This window comes from Tursiops truncatus, chromosome 1 (genome assembly GCF_011762595.2).
Source record: "Tursiops truncatus isolate mTurTru1 chromosome 1, mTurTru1.mat.Y, whole genome shotgun sequence".
NCBI lineage: Eukaryota > Metazoa > Chordata > Mammalia > Artiodactyla > Delphinidae > Tursiops > Tursiops truncatus.
Genome location: NC_047034.1, coordinates 124,080,748 through 124,106,162, shown reverse-complemented (window position 1 = coordinate 124,106,162; position 25,415 = coordinate 124,080,748). Strand labels below are relative to the sequence as shown.

The 25,415-nt window shown below is 37.6% G+C and overlaps 1 protein-coding gene across 2 annotated transcripts in view; it reads left to right on the top strand.

The window, feature by feature from the left end:
- Positions 1-2,978: 2,978 nt before the first annotated feature.
- Positions 2,979-25,415, top strand: part of LRRC7 (leucine rich repeat containing 7) — a 497,118-nt gene continuing 474,681 nt past the window's right edge. For both annotated transcript variants that reach the window (XM_033865102.2, XM_073788430.1), the window contains exon 1: positions 2,979-3,698. In XM_033865102.2, the coding sequence (XP_033720993.2) occupies positions 3,697-3,698 (2 nt within the window). In that variant the 5' untranslated portion in view covers positions 2,979-3,696. The remainder of the gene's footprint in view (positions 3,699-25,415) is intronic.

Sequence of the window (25,415 nt, the reverse complement as noted above, 5' to 3'; positions counted from 1 at the left end):
TATCTAATTAAGATAATCCTGTTAAGACTTTAATGGTTGGTAAAACTGAAAGTATTGTGCTTTCTATAAGTGGGTTTTTTAAAATCAGGAATTGCCGAAGAGGAAATCTTTTTAAGACAAGTGTGACATACCAGGCTTCCAAAGAAAAATATTAGAAAGATAGTTGGTGCCTGATTGTCTAATATCACCATATGTCTTTTATTTTCAAACAAGGTTAGTCCTGCTTATCCTGGAAACAGCTTATCCTTTCAAAAATTTTAGTAGTGTGAGTCAAAGGAATTGATTAACAGTTTACAAAATTTTATGGATTCAATGTCTAACCATTCTTAGATGTAATCTGAACAGCTAAACTGTTAAAACTGCCTTGACCTAATTTTGAGTTGTTACTGTTTTTGGTGTTGGACCTCTGCTTGAGTGACAGCCTAAGGATATTCTACATTCATCTTTCTCCAATTTGCGGACAGTCATCTGCATTTCCAGAGGGTTGATGAGAGGGCAACTTGGAGTTTAAAGACAGCATCTTTATTTTCATTTCAATAGATCCTTAATTCTATGAAACCATTGAAATCTCTTCAGTATGCTTCATTGTTTAAATAGTGAAGGTGGCCAAAATTTGTTCAAGATTCATAAACCTTAGAAAAAAATTGGGGCATTGTATCCAAAGCCCATTCTACAGAGAATACTTCCTTCTTATTTTTTTCATGCTAAAATCATGTTTGTTAAAAACCCATAGGCACTGCATCACACCTGCACATATTTAAAATATTTTATCTATTTGAACCTATATAGTCTGAAATCAAGGTTCTAGGATATGACAAAGAGGAAAGGAGGGCGTATGATTTGAAATATATTACAGGGGCATCATCAATTTTTAATTTGGGGTTCCAAAAAAATATCTTTCTCTCCATTAGAAGGGAACAATTTTGTTTTCATTTAGGAAAGTTCCACTGAACACCTGAGATGTAAGTTCATTGGTAGGTATGTTACCTGTTTGCAATGATCTGCAGTTTCCTCATAATTGGCTGTGATTTTACATACAATTTTTTTTTTTGGTCAAATATTTTGGTAAAAGGGAATGAATCCTGGAGTTAAAATAAGAAATTCTGAGTTCAAGTACACGGCAATTGGGTACGTTTCTGAGATGAGCCTTGTGCCCTTCCTATAAGTGTGGAAAACGTTACCCACCAAATAGTTTTAGGAAAGGATTAAATAAAATAATATATGTGAAAGTTCTGTGTAAACTGTATCCAAAAGAATTGGAGGCCTGTAAAGAATTGCTACAATTGTATAACTGTTGTGCGAGGTTATGCTTTTTTTAGATTTTCAATCAGTACCTAAAATTTTTCATATCACTCCATCCAGCTGAGACACTAAGATGTGGCAAATGTTTACAAGGACAAAACCATGGGTGAAAAAAATAGAGCTCCACAGAGGTCAATTCAAAATTTGTCCTTAAAAAAATTTTTTTTCATCTCCTTGCCGTTTCAGAACCCATTCTCAGTGGTGTTTTATAACACACTTTTAAAATGATCTGGATTTTCAAAATATGCTCTCATTCCTCTTTCCTTTTACATGCAAATAATATGATATACTGGGAAGTTATCCTTAAAAGTCAGCCCACTTTCATGGCCCAGGTAAAGTGGAAAATAATAATTCTTGGTACTCTGCAGATTAGGTGTCAATCTCCAAAGTCTCTTCCTAGACAATCCTTAACAGCCAGAAAAGATGATTTTTGACCTTGATGATTTTAGCATTGCAAATCCAAGAATATGAGCAAATGCATTTTCTTTTTAGTAAACTGTGAGTTTGCATCCACCCCAGAGTGGTAAATGAATACCATGACATCTGCCTGTATTAGCGATGTAGAGAACTAAAGGGAAATCCTTTCTTATAATGAGGAAACAAAAAGCGTATAGCCTATATTCCAGGAAAAGAAAAAAAGTAGGTGATTCCAGGATAATAAATCTTATTTTAAAGAGAGAATTGACCCAATGGGTTTAGAGAATAAAAGAGAAGTCTAAATATAGTACCAGCTTCGTCAATATGTTTCTTAACATATTGCTGCTTATGAGAGTTTAAAGACAAGTGTGAGAGAATAAAGTGTCTGTGTGTGCTTTTACGTGAGGAAGCATATGAGTGTGTGTGAGTGTGAGAGTGTGTGTTCATGGCAGGAGGCGTGGCGGTGAAAACACGAAGGAGAGTTAGAAAACCCCTTCTTATTTTGCGCACTCCCAGGGCAGCAACCCTGGCCCCAGAAAGAGAAGGGAACGTGAGAGCAGGCACAAAGGTCGTTGCCTTGACTGACGTGAAGCGACCGACCCGCTAGCAGAGACTTTTCTCCTTGGCAGACAACAACCTGCAGCGGGAAAGGCGGGCGGGGGAGGAAACCCCGAGGAGGCGCTCCCAGCCGCCTCTTTGCTGAGATAGCAGGAGCGGCAGCCTGCGGAGCCACGAGCGCAGCGTCACCGAGCCGGTGCGGGTGCAGGGGAGCTCTGGAAGGCGCAGAGGCCCGGGGGCGCTGGTGCGGCGGAGTCGCCCGCGCTGCAGGACGCCGCGCCGCCCGAGCGCCACGGGCCGGTCCGGCAACGGGAGGAACCGGCGGCCCAGCGCTGCCCGGCGCCGTGCCTCGGGCACCTGCCTGGCGCACGGCGGGCGACTGAAAGAACCCAGAGAGCTCGGCCTGTTGTCCCGTTCTCTAACAACAGCCTGTGCCGGAGCCGGGAGAAGGCGACCATTTCAATTCGCCGCCGGACTGGGATTTTTCTTCTCACAATTTGGGGAAGCCCGAGTGGAGGTCAGAGGGGCAGGCGAGGATCTCAAAAAGAGGCCGAGGGCTGTGAACGTGGTCACCCCCTCCCCTATTGCTGGAAAATCTCCTTGACATTTTTTACACTTTGAAGCAGCTGCAGCTGGTGTCGTCGGAAAAGGGGGTGGGAAAAAAGAGAGGGGGGGGGGAGAGCACGGAGACACAGCCAAGAGCCAGGAGCAGCGCCTCCTCGCCTGCCAATCCTGGCACCTGTTCACCGAGCCACTGCACCGAGGAGGACCCCACTCCGGGCGAACCCTGGGCTCGAAGCTACGGACACTCAGCCCCTGGGCAGCGGGTTCTCGCCGGAGGGACCTGCAACCGCCCACTCGGCCGCCGCCTGCAGCCGCGGGAGCGCACTGCCCCTCCGAACCGCCCGCTGCGCCCCGGTCCCCGGGGATCCTCGCCCAGGAGAGGCGCGGCAGCGGGCAGGGGGTGTTACGGAGTTGGGTGCAAGATTCGCCTTTTCTGCTCGGATCTTCTCCGCCCAGGATTCATTGTCTGTGGAGCCTTCTGGGGGTGGGGAGGGAGCTGCGCCTCCGCCACCGCCGCTGCCTCTTCTGCTGCGGTCGCTAGCGCGGCGCGCAGGGCAGGCGGAAGCTGGGCAGTGGATGCGCTCCTGCCTCCCCCGCCAGCGCTTCGGGCTTCCCCTCGGCTGCTTCCCGCCGGAACCTCTCCAGGTGTCCACCTGAAGGGCACGGGCATCATGGTCTAACGTGGCACCTGCCTGGAATCCCCTCTTTCTCCTCTTCTCCTCCTTCACCGCTCCTCTCCTCCGAGGAACCTCGTGCCCACTCCACTGCGGACCCCCGAACACTTTAAGGAATAACCCTTGGCAGCTGCACGATTCACTCTCTCCGGAACCTCATGGGCAGTTTCTCCCGCCGGCGATGTGAGTAGGACACTATCGCTCTGTGGCCAAGGGGGTTGCGGGGGCCTCGCCGCGACAGCCACAGCGCCCGAGGTGTGGGACCCGGGTGGCCGACGGGGGCGGGGGTGGGAGGACCGGAGCCTTCAGCGCCCTCTGGGAGCTGCTTGCGCGGTGGCCCGCGGAGGCGGCGGGGAGGTGGTAGGTTGCGGGGCATTTAGAATGGGGTGCTAGCTGTGCGGGTGCAGGGGAGCGCCGAGCGGCCTGGGCTGAACTTAAAGGGTTACATATTGCAAAAAGGAAAGGTAAAGAGCTAGATTGGGGTCCTGGTGCTGGGACCGTTGGTTGAGCTGAGGTTGATCTTAGTTCTTTATTATCTTGGGTATCTCCAGTCAGTTTTTTCCTGGAGGTGTCTGAAGGATGAAGCGCTCGTTTGATATTCTCTCTCTCTCTCCCTCTCCCCCCCCCCCCACACACACACACACTTGTGGCAGGTCGCGTTTGTCCCTTTATCTTAGAAGCTGTAGTATTCCTGTTTGATGTCTATTTGTTTGAAAAATACAATTAGAAAATCTTTATGCCTTTGGGGATTAAAGGGAACGGGTGGGGTTTTGGGGAGGGGATGAAAGGGAAGAAGGAGTATGAGAGACTGGAAGACCGAAAGAACTGGGGGAGCGATGGAGCGAAAGCTTTCTCCCTGGGAGTCAGGAAAAGCGTTGTCTCCTTCCCACTAAGCTAGACAACTCCTACCCACACATCTTCTTTGTGTTGCACGGCGAAGCTGGTGAGCCAGCTCTATTCCCAATCCCAGTGCTGAGCCCCCTTCAACATCTAGCATCCTCCTCTTAGAGTCATTAATGATGCAGGACTAGTTTCAGATCCTACGTGGAAAGAGGGAGGGAAGCACATTAACATTACGATAACCATAGCACCTTAGCTCACGGACAACTCAATTGGCTGCCACAGGGTGTCCTGCCTTACAGTTTGCAGAGTCAAGAATGGGGGTGAGGGAATGCGGCTTGTACAGAATGCCTTTAAAAAGAATGTGACTTAATAATAACGGAGATGGCTGCAGAATTGCTTCATTATACTACTTCTTGCCCATCAGGGCTGCATAAAGGACCCGCCTCCGCCCTCTCCCTCACTGTCTCCTCCCCATCAAGTCACAAAGCGAGCGGGCTGGGCGAGAGGGCGCAGCGCCAGGCAGAGAAGGGAAGGGTCACTTTCACAACTCCCGGGAATCGGCTTCAGGAAGGAACCATCTGAGACTCCCACGACTCCCACGTTCCTTTCGAAGTTGTCCTTCAAAAGAAATTAGAAAAGGTGTGTGTATGGGGGGTAAGGGGGGGTACGCTCAGTGAGATATAAAAGGTCCTCCACCTGCTCTTTCCCATTACTTTCCCAATACACTTCTGAATTTACCTGCAGTGGTAACTGGGTCACCACGTAAAGATGTGTACCTGTTTACATTGAAATGTGGTTCTCTTGGTAGATGAAAAGCAATTTGTATGTGAGCATATTTTAACCTGGGTAAAATTTCTAAGCACAGTAGAGAATTTATAGCGTGGGCGAGAAGAGTGCATTCCAGTGAAAGCAGGACACGTGATCTCCAACAGGAGCGATACAGTATTAGGAACTCGATTTTCTTTGTTCCAGGCTGAGCCTATGAGATGCTCGGCATCCCTGTTGCTTAAGTCCTCCTTTAAGAAGGAAAAATAATAAAGTTGAAGGGGGCGAGAATAGAATGTGGAGAAGCACGAGTAGATACCTGTGAAGGGTTTGAACCTTCTGCTCTGCCGCCCACCTCTCCTCTTTTACTGCCCACCCTCCACCCACCCCCGCCCCTCGCCCCAGCTAGACCCTATTTAAAAGTGAGGCATTCCTTCCGGGAGACGTGGCGGAAAAGTTCTCCAGCCCCTGCACACGTGGGTTCTCTAGCGCCTCAGAACCTGCTGCGTTTCTCAAAAGATTCTGCCACCTCCCCAGTCCAAGTGTCACGCCTCCATCCAGGCGTCTTGAACTGACTTCACAGACTCTTAAGAGAAGCACCACGAGATTTTGTGCAAAAGACAGTAGATAAGAGTCACATCCCTGCTTCTTGGAAACCATTGATCGCCGCGGGGAAGAATGAGAAAGTAGGGCTGTAGGAATAATTTTAATTTTCCTTAAAAGTAAGTCATATGACTAAAGTATATTGAGGGTGGTGTTTAGCGCTGTTTGCGTTTTGGACTCCCGGGGAGTGTATCAGGCATGTGGAATGTCCTGGGGTGTGATTATTTATTAATTTAATGGAGGTAGAACTTGTTCTAGACCCACCATTTAATTAGTTCCCTGACTTGGAGATTTCTTATTTCATTTTCACTCCATGTTTTATAAGCGATCTTAATGGGCTGAAGTTTTTAGAAATGTGGGCTATTTCTGTCCTGTGCTGCATTGCATCATACTAATATGTGTTGGTAAGGAAAGCAGAGTCAATTTCCATGACATATTATGAAGTGAGAGTTCTTTATACAGTTTTAAAAATACTTGACTGCCCAAGAAAAGATGTGTACTTACCATGGCAACCCTTACATTCCCCATCACGTGTGCCTGCACATATGCAGCTTCAGAATTAGAAAGCACTTCTTAAAGAAATAAACCTGCTTCAGTTACAGTAGCCATGTTTTATTCCGAATTTTAGTGCTGCTTTAGTCTGGCATTAAAATTTTCTTAATTAAAATCTCATTCCACTTTTGTTTGTAAGCTTTTAATTTTTCTGCTTCCTCTATAAAATATAGAAAATAGCTTAAAGTGCTTTTGTGCATCTGTATTTTTGTGTGTTTTCGATTTAAAAAAAATGCAAAGATACAGATTAATATCACTATGAATTTTTATCAATTATGAAATCATTAAGTGACTGTATTATCCACATGGTGTTAATTCTCAGGGGTATTTCTTAGATCTCTCTCATTTGCAGTTCATAGTACATGGTAATACTTGATATGAAAACCTAGTTTCTTTAATCATGACTTAAAATGTCCACCCTTTAAAAATAGTTGAAAAAATAAATAAAACAGTTGAAAATTTGAAGATAAGGTATGTTTTCATTGATGTATCAAAATTACACCTATTTTTACTATAATTTTATCTTCTGATGACTGTTGTCCCAGTGTAAGGCTGGATCCCTCATTCCATGATATTATAATTTCATTTCATATCCAAATTAACAGAGTGCACAAAGAGTAACCAACTATTGATAAATTACCATCTGAGTTATTTCTGGATCCATATTCCATTCTTTTTCCTTCACATAAATTATTTCATAATTTTTGGAAAATTCTTCATTAGAGAATATATGCTATTCACTGAGTATAATAATTATAACAACCACATAACCAATAAAAGACATTACTTGGAGTACTTTGGTCTCTCCAGTAAGAATGGCTGCTTTGTAGAGTATCATCCATATTCTGTTTTGGCTGGGTCTAGTCAGTCACGTGAATTGGCAAGATGGCTTTGGGGGAAATGTTAATTCACATCTGTGACACAGAACAGACCTTTAGTTTGTGCCAAGCCAAGTGACCATTAAGTAATTCATATCTTCAAGGAAGGACATATAGAAGATGATTCTAGGATCTTCTGAGAACCTTGACATTTTTACTTTGAAGCTGTTTACTACATCAGTATTCAGTGGAGGGTTTTTAATGTCTCAGGATTAAAAATTGGAATTTTAAGATTAAAATAGCAATTTGACCATATAGTGTAGCTATTAAATTCTACTCTGAGGAACCACAAAATCAGAAAGGAGATGCCTAGATGGTAGGTTTTGTATATATGTTAAAATACTGATTCGTGAATTATCAATGAAAACTCAAATTTCAAAGTGGTACTATAAATCAACAATGTTTGAAAAATGATGGCCACAAAACAGTAATATTTTTCCTTTATGAAGTTTTTAGCCAGGTTTTGTGAATAGGGCTTGAATCATTAGAAATATCCATGTTTTTATAGAAAATACTCTAGTGAATTATCCTGAGGTAGTGAAAGAGGATTAAGAAAACCATAGGTACTTCCAGAATTAACATGTGATCCTGGTAATACAAACCAGCCTCTTTTAATGCTATAAAATAGAAGTAGTAATAATTGCTAATTTATAATTCTAGTACATAGCAAATAATAAGACAAAATGGTACATTTTAGAAGAGTGCAACATAAACTTTTTGGTACAAATGAGGTTTTCTATAGTAATGTGTGTGTGTGTGTGTGTGTGTGTGTGTGTGTGTGTGTGTGTGTGTGTGGTTATATGTCGTGATGGCATAGTATGTTTTTAAGGTATGCCATTTAAATAGTTAAATATGTTTATTTCCTATCTTGGAATTAAGTGATATGCTTAAAATTCTTGACCTTTTGTGGTCAGGAACCATCCCTTGTCATCTGGCTTCTCTTACCATAGTGCATAATTATAGTAACAGCTACCAGCTCCTAAAGACCTACCATAAGTGCCTTATTTCAAAATAATCCTTTAAGAAGCATTATTCTCACCATTTGAAAGATTAGAAAATTTAGGTTCAAAGACAGAAGTAATACGTCCATGTCACATAGCTACAAGGTGATGATTTAAACCCAGATTTGGCTTCTGTACCATTTTCTCCATCCTATGCCTTCTCCTTCACAGGCAAAAATTGTGCTTGTTAGATGACAGAAATCTGTAGATCATTGAATTATTTCCTAATGAATTAAAAAAACTTAATATTTTGAAACAACTTTTCAAAGTGATCAACATATTTGGCAATAATGCACCATATTACTTTTGTGACCACCGTTTAATATTGGTACAGAAGATACTGCTGCTTATCTTCCTGGCATAATTAATTCATGACAGAAACATTTAATAAACTATTAGAATTTGTCATATAAAAGTACAGTAAGGAAGTTTTCAGTAAAGCAATTTTGAGTCAATAGCTGTCATATCTACTTTGAAATTGTGATTTGATATATAAACCTCTGGAGAGGTATCATATATGCTATGTAAATTATTAACCATAACAGAAAAATTATCATTTGTCATTCAATGACACATGGAAAAATTATTAAATAAATTTAATAACCCAAAGGATTTCCTGCATATACTCACTTTCACTGTACTGTTCACTGCTTGATAAATTACTTAAAATCTCTGTAGAAAAATATTATTTCACTTTAATAAACATGAAAGCAATAGTAGTTACCAGAGATGAAGTAGTGAAATTTATATTAGCATTGACATGATCTATTTAAATATTTTAACACTAGCGTAGATGCTTAACATTGTTTAAAGACTTCATTTACTGGCTTCTTAAAGATGCAGTTTCTTCAGTTGTGCCAGGGTACTTTTACTCTACATGAAGTTCAGTAGGTTGAGGTGATGGTGATCCCAGGCCCAAGGTGGTAGCATAACAAATTTGTTAAGAGCAAGAGAATGGCAGGATATATGTGTAAGTGTGTGGGGTGTGTGTGTGTGTGTGTGTGTGTGTGTGTGTGTATGTTCAGATGGAGAGAATTAAATTTTGTGCTCTTCAAGAGGTAAAATAGTATGAGAACAAGTGAGATGCTGTAGGTTTCAGTTAAACAAAAGAGGTAGGTGACCTGAAAAGAAAAATACTAATAGTGTAAGTACTATTATTATGAGATTTTCACAGGGAGAAAGAAAAGGAGGTGGTACTGTGGAATACAGAGCTAGCAGAGGAAAAGATGGGTAAAACAGTCTAAGAGAGCATTTGATTTAATTCCCCAAGAAAAAAAAATTACAGGCTTTTATGTTATTATTATACTAAAAGAGATAAATATTGGTTTGTATAGTGGCAAAATATTTTATAGATGGCTGTCTGCATTATCAAATTATGTGGTAATGGAAGGAGAGGCAAGAAATGAACCTTACTGAGATAGTGCCTAAATGTTATGAAGACCTTTGCTGTACTAAAAAGGTGAGTAATGGATACAAAGCTAAAATGTGTCAGCTGAATTTGAAGAATTAATATGACACAAATGGTGTAACTAAAATAATTTAAAAGTGCAAATAATTAGACTTCTTGAATATTAACTTATTAGGTTTTCTGCATCTAATGCATTCACCATTGCAGTTCTTACCATGAGTAGGCATCTTACAGAGTCATTAGAATGGAGATGTACCTCCGACCACATATTCTTAGCACTGGCATCACATTGAATATTTATTCCGGTGTTATTCTGAGTTGGTGTAACACAAGACATGAAAAAAAGTTTCTTTCCTACTTCAAGTGTGATTAATTTCTTAAGACAATTATAAAAGCTATTATAATTAAATCAAATACCTATTTAAACTTCGAGTGATTGTTAAATATTAGCAATATCCTTAGGGTAATACCATATTGTTGAACATTGAGCATACCACACACATACACATACAGCTGTAATTGCTCTGTTTTATAATACATACTCTCACATAGCTGTCATCTTACTATTTCATGAGTTCATAACATTTCTGAGAGTTAAAAGACTTTAGAGGGTCTTATTTTACAAAAGAGGAAACTAAGCCCAGATAAGTGTGCTTTCTTGTACAAGGTCACACATCTGTTAGTGAGAGAAACATAAATAGAACCAGATCTCTTGGCTTCCAACCTCGGCCACTAAAACCACACCCTTGGAACTTCTGGAAATTTTACACCTTAGCAAAGGGAAATAAGGATGAAAATCTTCGTCTACTAAAATTCAGTTAATGAAGTCAGCCAACATGATGACCCACCCAAAATACATTTCTTTCTCATTTCATTTTTGGCTTGAATTTTGGCCTGAGTTTTTATTTAGCCTAAGATTTTTGGACAATTGCCTTATCTTTCCACTTTGATTTGACTATCTAGGCAGTTTAATTCTATAAATTTACCATCTGTTAAGTATTCTATTTTTACAAAGGTACCATTATTTAAGAAATATGGAATTAATTTCACTAATATTAAAGTATTCTAAGTTTGGATACTACAGCCTTTTTAATGAAAATTAAAATGGTCTTTTAAATTATTGATCTATTTAGAATAATGCCAACTAAATATTAGATGATGGAGAAAAGTTCAATTCCTTTTAAATAAATGAATTTTCTTCTGAATTTGCTAATTTCATTAAGGATAATCAATGATTTTTCTTACCAGAAAACAAGAATTATTTAAAGTGAGGTTAGACCTTTCTATAAAATATTGCCTTGAATATTGATTAGGAAAACATTTTTATCAGGAAAATAAAATATGATATAGTTGAAATTTCTAAAAACATACTCATTTCTGTTAATTTTTTTTTGCATTACAAAGTTATATTTTGTATATATATACAAAGTTTGTATATACATACAAAGTTATATTTGGAGGAAACTTTGAAATAATAAATTTCCTCTTACTGCTAAATATCTACTTACTTATCTGTTATGTTATGACTGTTACAACTTTAAAGAAGGGAATTCTCTGTTCTTTCATGAGACAAATTGAAACAAATGTTTCTCATTTAATGTTTTCTCTAATACTAAAATTCTGAATACATTTTATCTAGAATCTTCAGTTACTGGGAAACTTAAGATGTTTTCTAACCTACTACCAAAACATATTAGCAACAATTATAAAACATTTTTGAAATGATGATGTACATCTCTTAAAATATGTATTTGGCTTATAAATAATGGCATACAGAAATATCTACTTAACAAGACTACCTGCATAGCCACATATCATAACCATTTTTAAAGGAAAAATGAATACTTCTTAGTGTAGCATTAATGTTTAAAATTGAAGAAAAAAATATGGTGACTAAATTAGTTCATTACATATCAGAACGTTAGCTCTGCTTTTCATTTGTGGAATGGTTCTTATTCATGTCAGCTTTCAGTGTACTGTTCTGGGACTCGTGGGTGTGATAGAATGGAACATATTTCTGTATCTGTGAATATAATCCCACATACCATTTTATATGACAAAATCTGAATGTCCTAAGACTAGGTGTTAAAGGTAAGACAAGATGTCAACCTTTACCCGTCCAGGGTTTGAATTACCTCCATAATAATGCTTGTTTTGTCTTTCAAATGATCTAATGCTATTTAAAGAGACGTTATTTAGACAGGTACTACAAGGAGTAAGGGATTTTTTGCATTTGATTCCTTGCTTGCTAGCTTGCTTATTTACTTGCTTACTTGCTTTTTCTATCTCGATATAACTAAGGTTTACTTCCTGCAGAATAAAAGCAAGCTGCTGAAACTCAAACATAGTGGATACCAAAGTGGGATATGAACAAGGGGAAAGGTGCAAAGGTGATGTATTCTTTGTACCTTGGTACAGAAACTACTAGAACTGCAATGTATATGTATTTTCTATATAAAAATTATGAAGAAAATAAGCTTTATTAGTAAATATAGTTATTAGTATAGTTACTAAATATAGTTATTAATAGTTAATAAATATATGAATTAACAGATGGGGTACATGCTCATTTACGAAAATATATTGGAAAAACTAGGAAGATGGGTAATTGAGAATGCATTTATCTTAAAGTCTAAAATGTGCTGGTGAGTAAAATGTTAAAGCATGGTTTGTACAAACAGTGTTTAATGTCTGCTTTTCCTAAATATAATTGTATATATGTCAAGCTCTTAGTCCTGGGTACATTCTCTATGCATCCTATCCTAAATACACCCTCTGAGCCAGGCCAAGGGCCCTTGTCTCCTGGAACAGTTGGCAAGGTATATATCTTCTCTACTCTTTGTTAATTAGCATAAATTCAGCTGTGAATACATGGTGTAATAGTGACTGCTAGTGGAATAACATCAGTCTCTTTGCACACAGTCTTGGGGATGCACTTGTCACCCCTTTTGGCTCTGCATGTGACAAGGACAGCCCCAAAGCTCAAGAGTACATGTCTTCTTTGCATGTGTAAAGTTAACCACAATTTTTAGAATGGAATATATTCTTGATCTTCTTCTCCTTTTTCCAAGTAGAATTTCTTTGTATGATAATGTGTGAAAGATAGATAGGAATGCAGAAAAAAGAAAATTGAATTTGGATTCTGGAAATATGGATGAATATTTTCTTGTCTTAAATGTCCTTAAAATTTTAATATTTTTGTTTAACAATGGATAAAATAGTATATTTTTGGTATAAAAAGTAGGACATTTTATTGAGAGTCAAGAATTATAGTCAGATGGACTCACATTATAAAAAGTAATATAATAGCTTCCAGTATTTACACTGAGAAGGAAGGCAACAAAAAACCCTATGATGTTACTTGAAAAGTTTTACACTCTCCTCTGGATCTGAGACATGTAAGAAATTTACCCTTAAGCTGAGTAAAGATCACTGTTAAGTTGGTACATTCTTTTTAGACTGCTTAGTTAAATGAAATATATATAACTATTAATATACTTTAATGAAACTTTAGAGTGCTTTGATTATATTTTTTAAAAAGATCAAAGCTTTAAATTGTGTGATTTGTGTGATCACCCAAGATCACTGTAAGTTGGTCTTCTGGGGATTCTTCAAAATGTGAATATGTATCATTCTTAGCATCCTTAAATAATTGTTTAAGTGGTTGTCTCCACATGTATAGTGGCTCACTTGATTTTTATTCCTAGCATACTAGTTCACAGCATAGTGCAGAAAAAATGCATGTTGTATGAATGAATGGTTTCATTTATGCCTCTGAATGTCTCTGACTCTGGCAGCTTTTAGTGTGGTTCCTCTGGATTTCTTCTTCTCTTTCCTTTTTGAGAACGTCATAGGATTTAGGTCCCCAGTCCCTCTTCGCAGTTAGGCTGACATGTGACTTAATTTGGCCAATGCAATAGGAGCTAAAAGTGATGAGTATCTCTTGAGTAGAAGTATTTATGACCTAGTGCACTATTTGCTCTTCTCCTGATACAGCAATTACAGACATATTTGTCATGATGGGGCCTCCATCAGCCTGACCCCTGAACAATTACATTAAATAAAGTCATCTCTTTCAACATGTAGCATGAGCAAGAGTGAATGTATTATTGTGTTAAGATTTGGGGGAGTGTTTGTTACTCAAGGTAACCTAGACTTTCCTTCCTTTCAAATTCACTGAGTGAAATTCTAGTGAAAGAATCCTGATGTCCAGTTTATGGTGTCACAATTACAGGGCTGTTATATGGACATACCTCTAGTTTACAGTTTAATATAAAATTGTATTCAATTCCCATTTATATTCTGTCTACAAGAGACCCACTTCAGACCTAGGGACACATACAAACTGAAAGTGAGGGGATGGAAAAAGAGATTCCATGCAAATGGAAATCAAAAGAAAGCTGGGGTAGCAATACTCATATCAGATAAAAGACTTTAAAATAAGACAGTTACAAGAGACAAGGAAGGACACTACATAATGATCAATGGATCAATCCAAGGAGAAGATATAACAATTAAAAATATATATGTACCTAACATAGGAGTACCTCAATACATAAGGCAAATGCTAACAGCTATAAAAGAGGAAATCGACAGTAACACAATAATACTGGGGGACTTTAACACCTCACTTACACCAATGGACAGATCATCCAAACAGAAAATTAATAAGGAAACACAAGCTTTAGATGACACAATAGACCAGATAGATTTAATTGAGATATAGGACATTCCATCCGAAAACAGCAGATTACACCTCCTTCTCAAGTACACACAGAAGATTCTCCAGGATGGATCACATCTTGGGTCACAAATCAAGCCTTGGTAAATTTAAGAAAATTGAAATCATATAAAGCATCTTTCCCGACCACAACGCTATGAAATTAAAAATCAATTACAGGGAAAAAAATGTAAAAAACACAAACACATGGAGGCTAAAGAATAATTCCTAAATACCCAAGAAATCACTGAAGAAATCAAAAATGAAATAAAAAATACCTAGAGACAAATGACAATGAAAACACGATGATCCAAAACCTATGGGATGTAGCAAAAGCAGTTCTAAGAGGGAAGTTTATAGCAATACAATCCTACCTCAAGAAATAAGAAAAATTTAACCTTACACCTAAAGGAACTACAGAAAGAAAAACAAACAAAACCCCAAGTTAGTAGAAGGAAAGAAATCATAAAAATCAGAGCAGAAATAAATGAAATAGAAATGAAGAAAACAATAGCAAAGATCAATAAAACTAAAAGCTGGTTCTTTGAGAAGTTTAAAAAAATTGATAAACCTTTAGCCAGACTCATCAAGAAAAAAGAGGGAGAGGACTCAAATCAATAAAATTAGAAATGAAAAAGGAGAAGTTGCAATGGACACTGCAGAAATACAAAGCATCATAAGAGATGCTACTACAGAAATACAAAGCATCATAAGAGATGCTACTACAGAAATACAAAGCATCATAAGAGATGCTACTACAAGCAACTCTATGCCAATAAAATGGACAACCTGGAAGAAATGGACAAACTCTTAGAAAGATATAACCTTCCAAAACTGAAGCAGGAAGAAATGGAAAATATGAACAGACCAATCACAACTAATGAAATTGAAACTGTGATTAAAAATCTTCCAACTTCACAAAAGTCCAGCACCAGATGGCTTCTATCAAACATTTAGAGAAGAGCTAACACCCATCCTTCTCAAACTCTTCCAAAAAATTTCAGAGGAAGGAACACTCCCAAACTCATTCTACTAGGCCACCATCACCCTGGGCTTTCTGTCCTTTTCCATTGATCTACATTTCTGTAAAAAAGAAAACTACAGACTAATATCACTGATGAATATAGATGCAAAAATCCTCAACAAAATACTAGCAAACAGAATCCAATAACACATTAAAAGGATCATACACCATGCTCAAGTGGGATTTATCCCAGGGATGCAAGGATTCTTCACTATACACAAATTGATCTATGTGATAGACCATATTAACAAATTGAAGAATAAAAATCATATGATCATCTCAATAGATGCAGAAAAAGCTTTTGACAAAATTCAACATCCATTTATGATAAAAACTCTCCAGAAAGTGGGCATAGAGGGAACCCACCTCAACATAATAAAGGCCATATATGACAATAAAGGCCCACAGCAAACATCATTCTCAATGGTGAAAAACTGAAAGCATTTCCTCTAAGATCAGGAAGAAGACAAGGATATCCACTCTTGCCACCATCATTCAGCATACTTTTGGAAGTCCTAGCCACAGCAATCAGAGAAGAAGAAATAAAAGGAATACAAATGGGAAAAGAAGAAGTAAAACTGTCACTGTTTGCAGATGACATGCTACCATACATAGAGAATCCTAAAGATGCTACCAGAAAACTATTAGAGCTAATCAATGAATTTGGAAAGTTGCAGGATACAAAATTAATGCACAGAAATCTCTTATATTCCTATACACTAACAACAAAAAATCAGAAAGAGAAATTAAGGAAACAATCCCATTCACCATTGCAACAAAAAGAAAACAATAACTAGGAATAAACCCAACTAAGTAGGTAAAAGACCTGTACTCAGAAAAGTATAAGACACTGATGAAAGAAATCAAAGATGACACAAATGGAGAGATATACCATGTTCTTGGATTGGATGAATCAATATTGTTAAAATGACTATACTACACAAAGCAATCTACAGATTCAGTGCACTCCCTATCAAATTACCAATGGCATTTTTTACAGAACTAGAACAAAAATTCTTAAAATTTGCATGGAGACACAAATGACCCTGAATAGCCAAAGCAATCTTGAGGGTAAAAAAACGGAGCTGGAGGAATCAGACTCCCTGACTTCAGACTATACTACAAAGCTACAGTAATAAAGACACTATGGTATTGGCACAAAAACAGAAATATAGATCAATGGAATGGGATAGAAAGCCCAGAGATACACCCATGCACCTATGGTCAACTAATCTATGACAAAGGAGGCAAGGATATACAATGGAGAAAAGATAGTCTTTTCAATAAGTGGTGCTGGGAAAACTGGACAGCTACATGTAAAAGAATGAAATTAGAACACTCCCTAACACCATAAACAAAAATAAATTCCAAATGGATTAAAGATCTAATTGTAAGACCAGATACTATAAAACTCTTAGAGGAAAACACAGGAAGAACACTCTTTGACATAAATCACAGCAAGATCTTTTTTGACCTACTTCCTAGAGTAATGGAAATAAAAACAAAAATAATCAAATGGGACCTAATAAAACTTAAAAGCTTTTGCACAGCAAAAGAAACTATAAACAAGATGAAAAGACATCCCTGAGAATGGGAGAAAATATTTGCAAATTAATCAATGGACAAAGGATTAATCTCCAAAATATATAAACAGCTCATGCAGCTGAATGTTAACAAAACAAACAACCCAATCAAAAAATGGGCAGAAGTCCTAAATAGACATCTATCCAGAGAAGACATACAGATGGCCAAGAGGCACATGAAAATATGCTCAACATCACTAATTATTAGAGAAATGCAAATCACAACTACAATGAGGTATCACCTCACACCAGTCAGAATGACCATTATCAGAAAATCTACAAACAACAAATGGTGGAGAGGGTGTGGAGAAAAGCAACCCTCTTGCACTGTTGGTGGGAATGTAAATTGATACAGCCATTATGGAGAACCATATGGAGGTTTCTTAAAAAACTAAGAATAGAATTACCATATGACCCAGCAATCCCACTACTGGGCATATACCCAGAGAAGACTGTCATTCAAACAGGCACATGCACCCCAATGTTCATTGCAGCACTATATACAATAGCCCGGACATGGAACCAACCTAAATGTTCATCGAGAGATGAATGGATAAAGAAGATATAGCACATATATACAATGGAATATTACTCAGCCATAAAAAGGAATGAAATTGGGTCATTTGTAGAGACGTGGATGGACCTAGACACCGCATACAGAGTGAAGTAAGTCAGAAAGAGAAAAACAAATATTATATATTAATGCATATATGTGGAATCTAGAAAAATGGTACAGATGAACCAGTTTGCAAGGCAGAAATATAGACACAGATGTAGAGAACAAACATATGGACACCAAGTGGGGGGGAAAGCGGTTGTCGAGGGGTGGGGAGTGGTGGTGGGATAAACTGGGAGATTGGGCTTGACATATATACACTAATATGTATAAAATAGGTAATTAATAAGAACCTGTTGTATAAAAAAATGTATTCTGTTTTATGTGTAATTAAAATTTTAGTAATTTAAAAAGCTATATTTAAAAGAGACAAAGATCAGTCTAATTGAGAAAATTTTATATGTTTGAAGCACTTTGACTTTCTTAGTTTATAATTGTGTGTTCACACATATTTTGATACACCTAAAGTCTAAGAACTCTGCCATCGTTCTTGTACATACCACACAGAAGCAGCTCCTCTGATTTGTGAACAAATTGAAGAAACCAGCGAGATACATATTTTATCGTTCTGTAGCTTGTTGGGACAATACTTATAATAAAAAACTCTACCAAATCTACTAGAATCTGCAACATTTTCTCAGTTTAATACATTTTACTCATGTTCATGCATTAATTCATTCATCCATTTTGAATATTTATTGTGCTGTTACTCTGTGCCATGCCCTGTGCTAGACAAGGCTGATTACACATGTGACCCCTGTTTTCATGGCACTTATAGCCTAACGGGGTAGGCAGACATTAAACAACTAATCCCTCTAGGAATATAAAACTTCAAGTTATGATAAGAGCTACGAAGGAAAAGACCAAGGTACTGAGAGTGAATGTAATACGGATCTGAGCAGGAGAAGTAGCATCTCTGATGAACTAATATTTAAGTAAGACATCTTAGATGATAGGAGTTAGCCAGGCAAAGAGAGGGAGAAAGAGAATTCCAGGCTGGGCAAATGGTGTACGCAAAGACTCTAAATCAGAAAAAGGTGGTGCATTGGAGGGCAGTGTAGTTGGAAAGAGGCCAGTGTGGCTGAATATTAGGGAGCAAGGAGAGACTGGCATTAATATGAGACAGGCATGAACCAGATCATCTCAGAATTTATTGACCCAGTTAAGAATATAAGATTTTTATTCTACATCCTATGTGAAGTCATTAAGTATTTTTAAACAGAAGAGTGGTGTGAACTGATTGATATTTTTAAGTGATCACTTGAGCTGCTTTGTTTAAAATGCATTACCAGAAGGTCAGAGAGGAAGTAGGGATTTTTAAATTAGGAGATGTTTACAGTAGGTTGGGCAAGATATTAAGGTATCTTGTGCTAGGATTTTGGTCATGGAAATGCACAGGTGGATAGAAGTGGGTATGCCTTGTAGAACCTCTTGTATTCTTTGCTGAATTGATAGTGGGAAAGGGCTAGAGATAATAAGTATGGTATCAAGGATTATTTCAAGATTTCTGACAGGAACAACTGGACACATGGAGGTACAATTTATTGTCTGAAGAATCCTGGATAGGGAGCTAATCTATTCAAGCGTAACTAGAACATTGACACTAATATTAAGGAAACTGAGCAACTGACTGAGATATTGAGGAAGCATGAATCAGAGCATCAGCTTATAAAGCTAAACATCCCTATATAAAATTACTGGAAATGTAGCGAATACTTTTGTGGGGAAAATAATTAAAGCCTCTTTTTAAGAAAAAAAGTTTTCAAATAAATGATAATTGAGTATGCATTAGAGTGACTCACTTGATATTGCTCTCTTGCTTTTCTTCTAATTATTCTCTGGCATGAAAAGAAAACATGAATGTGTATCCATTCCTTTCAAATACTAATTTCTTCTACCTCTTTCTGTTATGCTTTAAAGTTTGGAAAGAGCAATTTACTTCTGGTCCTTTTACATTTGGTTGCCTGAGATGAACAGAAGGCTGCTAACTGTTGGTATAGTTTGTTTTAAGCAGCCCATCTCACGTACTTCCTATCCTCTTGTAGCCCTGTAACTACCCTGGTATCCATGCTGCATACTTCTCTGGGCAAGGCCACACACATTTGCAAGTTATCCCCTGTGTGGTCCCTTTCCTTTAGGCCTTCACATTTATAATTTTCTGATGCTAAGTTCTGTCAGTTCAGACACATTGTAAATTGCTGCCCAGAGAGTGCATATATAAGTAAAGTGATAATCTTTTATTTATGTACATATTATGGATATATTATTTAGGAATATGTTCAGCTGCAAGTAACCAACAATTTGTGGCCTAACTGAGTAAAATATTATTTTACCCCTTCTTCCAGTTAGCATTTGCAGTGGTAACTAAAGATACCAAAACATTTCAGTGGCTTACAACCACAAACATTTATTTCTCACTTACAGCAGCAACTCTGCATTGCTCTGTTCACCCAGTCTTCTCACTCCAGTCCAGGCTGAAGGAGTACCGTTACCTGGGACGTGTTGTTCTTCTGGTAGAGGACAGGAACAAGAGGCCAAACCGACCCACTCAAGTTCAGTGAAAGCTTCTGCTCACACAGAGCGTATTTTATGTCCATTCACATTCCATTGGCTAAAACAAATCATATAACTATAATCAAGGCTCAGTGATGCTGTTAGGGAGTCTTTTCAAATCATTGCTTATGGCTTGGGTAGCATTCTTAGCATTTATGCTTGAAAAGAGTTTTCCTACCATAACAGAACTGCCTTCAAGTGGATTGGCACCAAAGATAATAGAGGCAGTGGATATCAACTGTGAGTTCTCTTAGTTCTCTTCTTTGTTTTTGCTTTTGTTTTTTCCCCCTTTTATCCTGGCCAGCATGCAGATCTGTTTAATACAGTACTACTTGTGTATATATTTTGATTTTTTTTTCTTTGAGTTCAAATGTATTTTATAAATTTCTCAAATAAATTACTTGGACTATGCCCTGCTATTTCCCTAGCATAGCTATTATCCTACCATGGGGCACTTTGAAAAAATAACATTCATCTTGAAATTTAGATAAATAATAACTCAGTTTTAGCTTAGGGGAACAGAATTTATGTTTTCAAACACTGAAGCTTAGTTATGAAGTAAAATTTTATTCTTTTATGAAAGTCTGGAGGATCTGTGGAGTGATTTAGATTTTAAGAATAGTACTTTGGAACTCTCAGATAACTGATAGTTAACTATCAACTGATAAAGCTATAATCTGAAATTCCTTTTAATGTTCAAAACCTTATATATTTTATTTTTATTCAGGCCTACTTTATCTAGCACTGTGGTTTGTGACCATTATTTATTTCATGAATCGTATTTTCACAAAGAAAGTTTTATTTTTTTCTGTTAGATGGAATCCTTAAAATTGGATGTATTTATAATTAAAATAAATTATTCAAAAGTAAATATGTAAGAGCATTTATGTTTAAACTTCTTTGGTGTTCTTTTGAAACCACCTGACTTCATTGCTGTGCACAGCTTTCTCTAGTTGTGACGATCAGGGGCTACTCTTCGTTGTGGTGCACGGGCTTCTCATTGTGGTGGCTTCTCTTGTTGCAGAGCACGGGCTCTAGGGTGCATGGGCTTCAGTAGATGTGGTGCACGGGCTTAGTTGCTGCGCGGCATGTGGGACCTTCCCAGACCAGGGCTCAAACCTGTGTCCCCTGCGTTGGCAGGTGGATTCTTAACCACTGCGCCACCAGGGAAGCCCATGAAACGTTTTTATCAAGTGAAACAGTACAAAAAACTCCAATGCATAAAACAGAGGCAAGTAAGGTTGCTGTGTTTGAAAATCACTATGTTTTATATTCAAGAATTATCATGCTAAAATATAATTATTTTATAGTTTCTCACTTTCTATTTTAACAGAAAAACATTTTACCCCCAACTGGGGAAATTTTAAGAAAATATAGACATTATTTATTTTCAGTTACAGGTTACCGACAGAATTAGAGTTCAGCAAAGTCATTTGAACTGTCTTATGGTCCAGGATTGCATTGCATTAGCTCTTCCTTTTTTTTTTTTCCTTCGATTGACAGAGGGGTAACTCCCAGAGGGTTTCACTTTATCACACCAAATTATCAGTGTATATTCGAGGCCTCTGCAGGACAGGAAGGTATTTGGGACTGCCAGCGTTACCTCTTAATGAGTGTCTTCTGTGCTCAGCTAAATAAGCAAAATAGTTGAGAAAACACGACTCCAGGATAATCTGAGGCAGTTGGAAAGACTTACTCATTTTGCTGAATATAGCTCTTTGGTTTTGGCATTAGTTTTGGCTTTGGCTTTGGTTTTAGATTTTGTCAGAGCTTGGGATCACTTAATTCCCTTATCCTAAATATCCTGTTGTGACTTGTTATAGTTTTTATGAAAGTGAACTCCAAGCAGATCAGCAAAAAAAAGCTTCAGAGGCAAAGGGGGACAGAATGATTATTTCCTCAGAATTTCATTTCTCTACTATCCTATATGACAGAAATATTTGAGGGTATTTTGGGGCTCTTCTATTTTATAAGACATGGAATTCTTATTACCTTTGTTGGCTAACCTATATTACTCTCTTGCCTTCTGCCGTCCTGGCCTTAAATTTTTATTTTATCAAATGTCTGTCAAAATTTTATTTTGCTGCCCTCTGTGGTTTAGTGATATGAGTAGTTGAATTGCAGTCAAATCAAATATATGGGTTTAAACATTTTTCTGTTACTTTTTTGCTGGGTAAAAACTTAGGAAAGTTATTTTTAATTCTCACGTCATAATTTACTCACCCTTGAAACAAACATAATACTACTCATTTCACATAACTGTTGTGATGATTAAATAATTTATGTAAGAAAAAGTATCAAGCACAGTGTTGCCTTAGTAATATTTTGGTCATGCAAATCAAGTCACCTTATCTCCTCTCCAGTGAAAACAGTTTATTAATTTGCCATTTGTTTTGGGACAAAGACCAAAATCCAAAGTTTTTTCTGCAAGTCCCTCAAGTCTGCCTGTTATCCACACTCCAACTTGACTTCCTACGTGTCCAAAAATGTTGGTCCTCTTTCAGTGCCTCGAACAGGCCTGTTTCCTACAACCTTAGGGTCTTTTCCTATGCTGTTCTCATTAACTGCTCTCTTCACCTGGTTAACTCCTAGTCTACTTTTCTCTTTCAAATGAGTGTTCACTTCCGGTGGAAAACCTCTGCCACGACATTCTCTTTCGGCACTGCACAATGCCATACAAAGTGTTCCATACATGTTTATTGAGTGGGAACTGCTATACTCATGTACAGTTTTATCTTTCTTATCCTTCAAACTGTTTTATCTTGGACGTTTATAAAAATGCTTCAAAATGAATACACGTACAAATGGAGTAAAAGGAGAAGAAGAAAGCTAACATTTATTAAAGACCTACTGTCATTTCAGGAACTCATCTAGGCATGCTATAATTTTTTTCCTCATGTAATGCTCACTGACTCTGTGAGCAAATATGATTTTTAGGAAAAAATAAAATAATATGTAATATTATATTACATATATATTAATTAAAGGTCTTTGTGCCAAATTAAGAGGAGAAAGGGAAGCATGAACAATTTATAGACTAAAAAGTAATTTTCTCTTTTGTTGAAAAGATAGAAACAGGAAGTTTTATTGCATAAGGAAAAGTTCACGTTGTAGAATGTTGTAGTTCTTTTTTTTCCAGGGATATATTTACCATTTGCATAGATCAGGCTAGACGAAATATAAAGCCTTTGAAAAGATGATAGTCTATATCTTAAACATAATTTATATATTTGTAAATTAAGTCACTATTATGAAGATAATTCCCATCACACATGGAAATGTCTATGATGTTGATACTCATCTGCACCATAAACACAAAAAAGAGAGGCTTTGGAAAAGCCTGCAGATGTCAAGAATAAATTGTGGGCAATCACAGTTAACATTCTTAGAAGTGCAATATGTGATAAAACACTTGCAGCCAGTTAAATGAGGGCCACTGACCTTGTCAGAATGACACCTTCAGCCACCAGTGAATTCAGGAAGAACTACATGAACTATTACCAAAATATATATCTTTCTAGAATTTTTAATTAGCAAACTGTTCCATTGTTTACCTTATATATTTTATAAGGTAGTGCCTTTGGTTCCTTTATATAACAAAAATGGTGAATATCAACTAAATACAAATCTTTGCTTACAAAAATGTTTCTTAAAATGGAAGGATTATGGATGCTAGTATGAATCTATAGAGAACAGAAGGTTTTTGCAGAATTAAATCTACTATTGTTAAAAAGCGGGGGTAGCAAGAGCTGGTCTGACACTCAGTCAAGCTTACTCTCTCCAGTTATATTACAGGATAAGCCAAAATTTCAAAATAAATTTAATTTCAATTTTTGTCAATTTAAAATATTGACCCATTTAAAAATGTTTTATTTCCTCCTATCTCTTTCCCTATATGTAAGAATTTAATATATTATTTTAATTAGTTTTTCTGACTTTAATCTCCATCACCCATCTGTCAAATTAATCTTTGTGAAGGCCTTCCATACAAAATTAATTTTCCTTCTGAGAGATCTCCAGTAATTCCCCACTGCTTATAAAATGTCTCAATTTCTTAAGCTGAAGTCCACAAGCTTTCAAATTTCACTTACAACTTTCTTAAACTTATTCTCTGCTCCTTCTTTTTATTTATATTCCTCTCAGTTTAAGCTGAGCTGAGGTCTCCAAAGAGACCTTGTATATGCCTTCAAGGAGGAGGCATTGTGATGAAGTGGTTGAGGAGTTCTGTGGATTTCCATACTCTTTACCCTCTTTACCAGTAAGCTGTATGTCTTGTATGCCTAACGCTTCCTCTATTCCCCTCTGATCTTCAGTTTACCCCTCTGTAAAATGGGGACAATTGAAATAATAACTATAAGCTCCCTCAAAGGAGTGTTTTGAAGATTACATAGGATAATAGATACAAATCAACAAGAGCCTAACACTGCTAGTTGAGGCTTAATAAATGCTGCTCCTTATACCACTTGCCATATTGAGTTCATAGTTCCCCTAAAAGTACCAATGAATTGCCCAAGGTCACAGTGAAGTATATGTTCTGTTGATTACAAAGACAAAACATGAAGGGAGATCATGTAGCATTTTTGGTCAGGAGCAAGGTCTTTAGCTTCAGCTGGTCTGGAACAGGCCCTAATGCTGCCTTTTTCCAGCTGTGAGACCGTGGACAGATTAGTCTTCCTGAGCCTTGGGTTCTGATGTGTAAAATATGCCAAGTAATCCTGTTCTGATAGGGTATTGGGGCGGGGGGGGGGTGGTTTAGATGAGCTAATGCATGCCAGTAACTAAAATAATTCCAATAACTCTTGATAAATGTTATTTATTTTTATTTTAATTGAAAAATAAGTCTTTTCAGTTTAGTAAATGGCAATGAAGATTTTTTAAATCAAACTATTAATTTTAAAAAGGCATTTTTACCATTTTTCTAGATTCCACATATATGCATTAATATACAATATTTGTTTTTCTCTTCCTGACTTACTTCACTCTGTATGACAGACTCTAGGTCCATCCACGTCTCTATGAGTGACCCAATTTCGTTCCTTTTTATGGCTGAGTAATATTCCATTGTATATATGAAAAATGGTACAGAAGAACCTATTTGCAGGGCAGGAATAGAGATGCAGGCATAGAGAATGGCAGTGTGGATATGGCGGTGGGGGGATGAATTGGGAGATTGGGATTGATGCATGTGAACTGCCAGGTGTAAAACAGATAGCTAGTGGGAACCTGCTGTACAGCGCAGGGAGCTGGGTGGGATGGGGGGGCGGTGGGAGGGAGGTCCAAGAGGGAGGGCATATATGTATACATATAGCTGATTCACTTTGTTGTACAGCAGAAACTTACACAACATTGTAAAG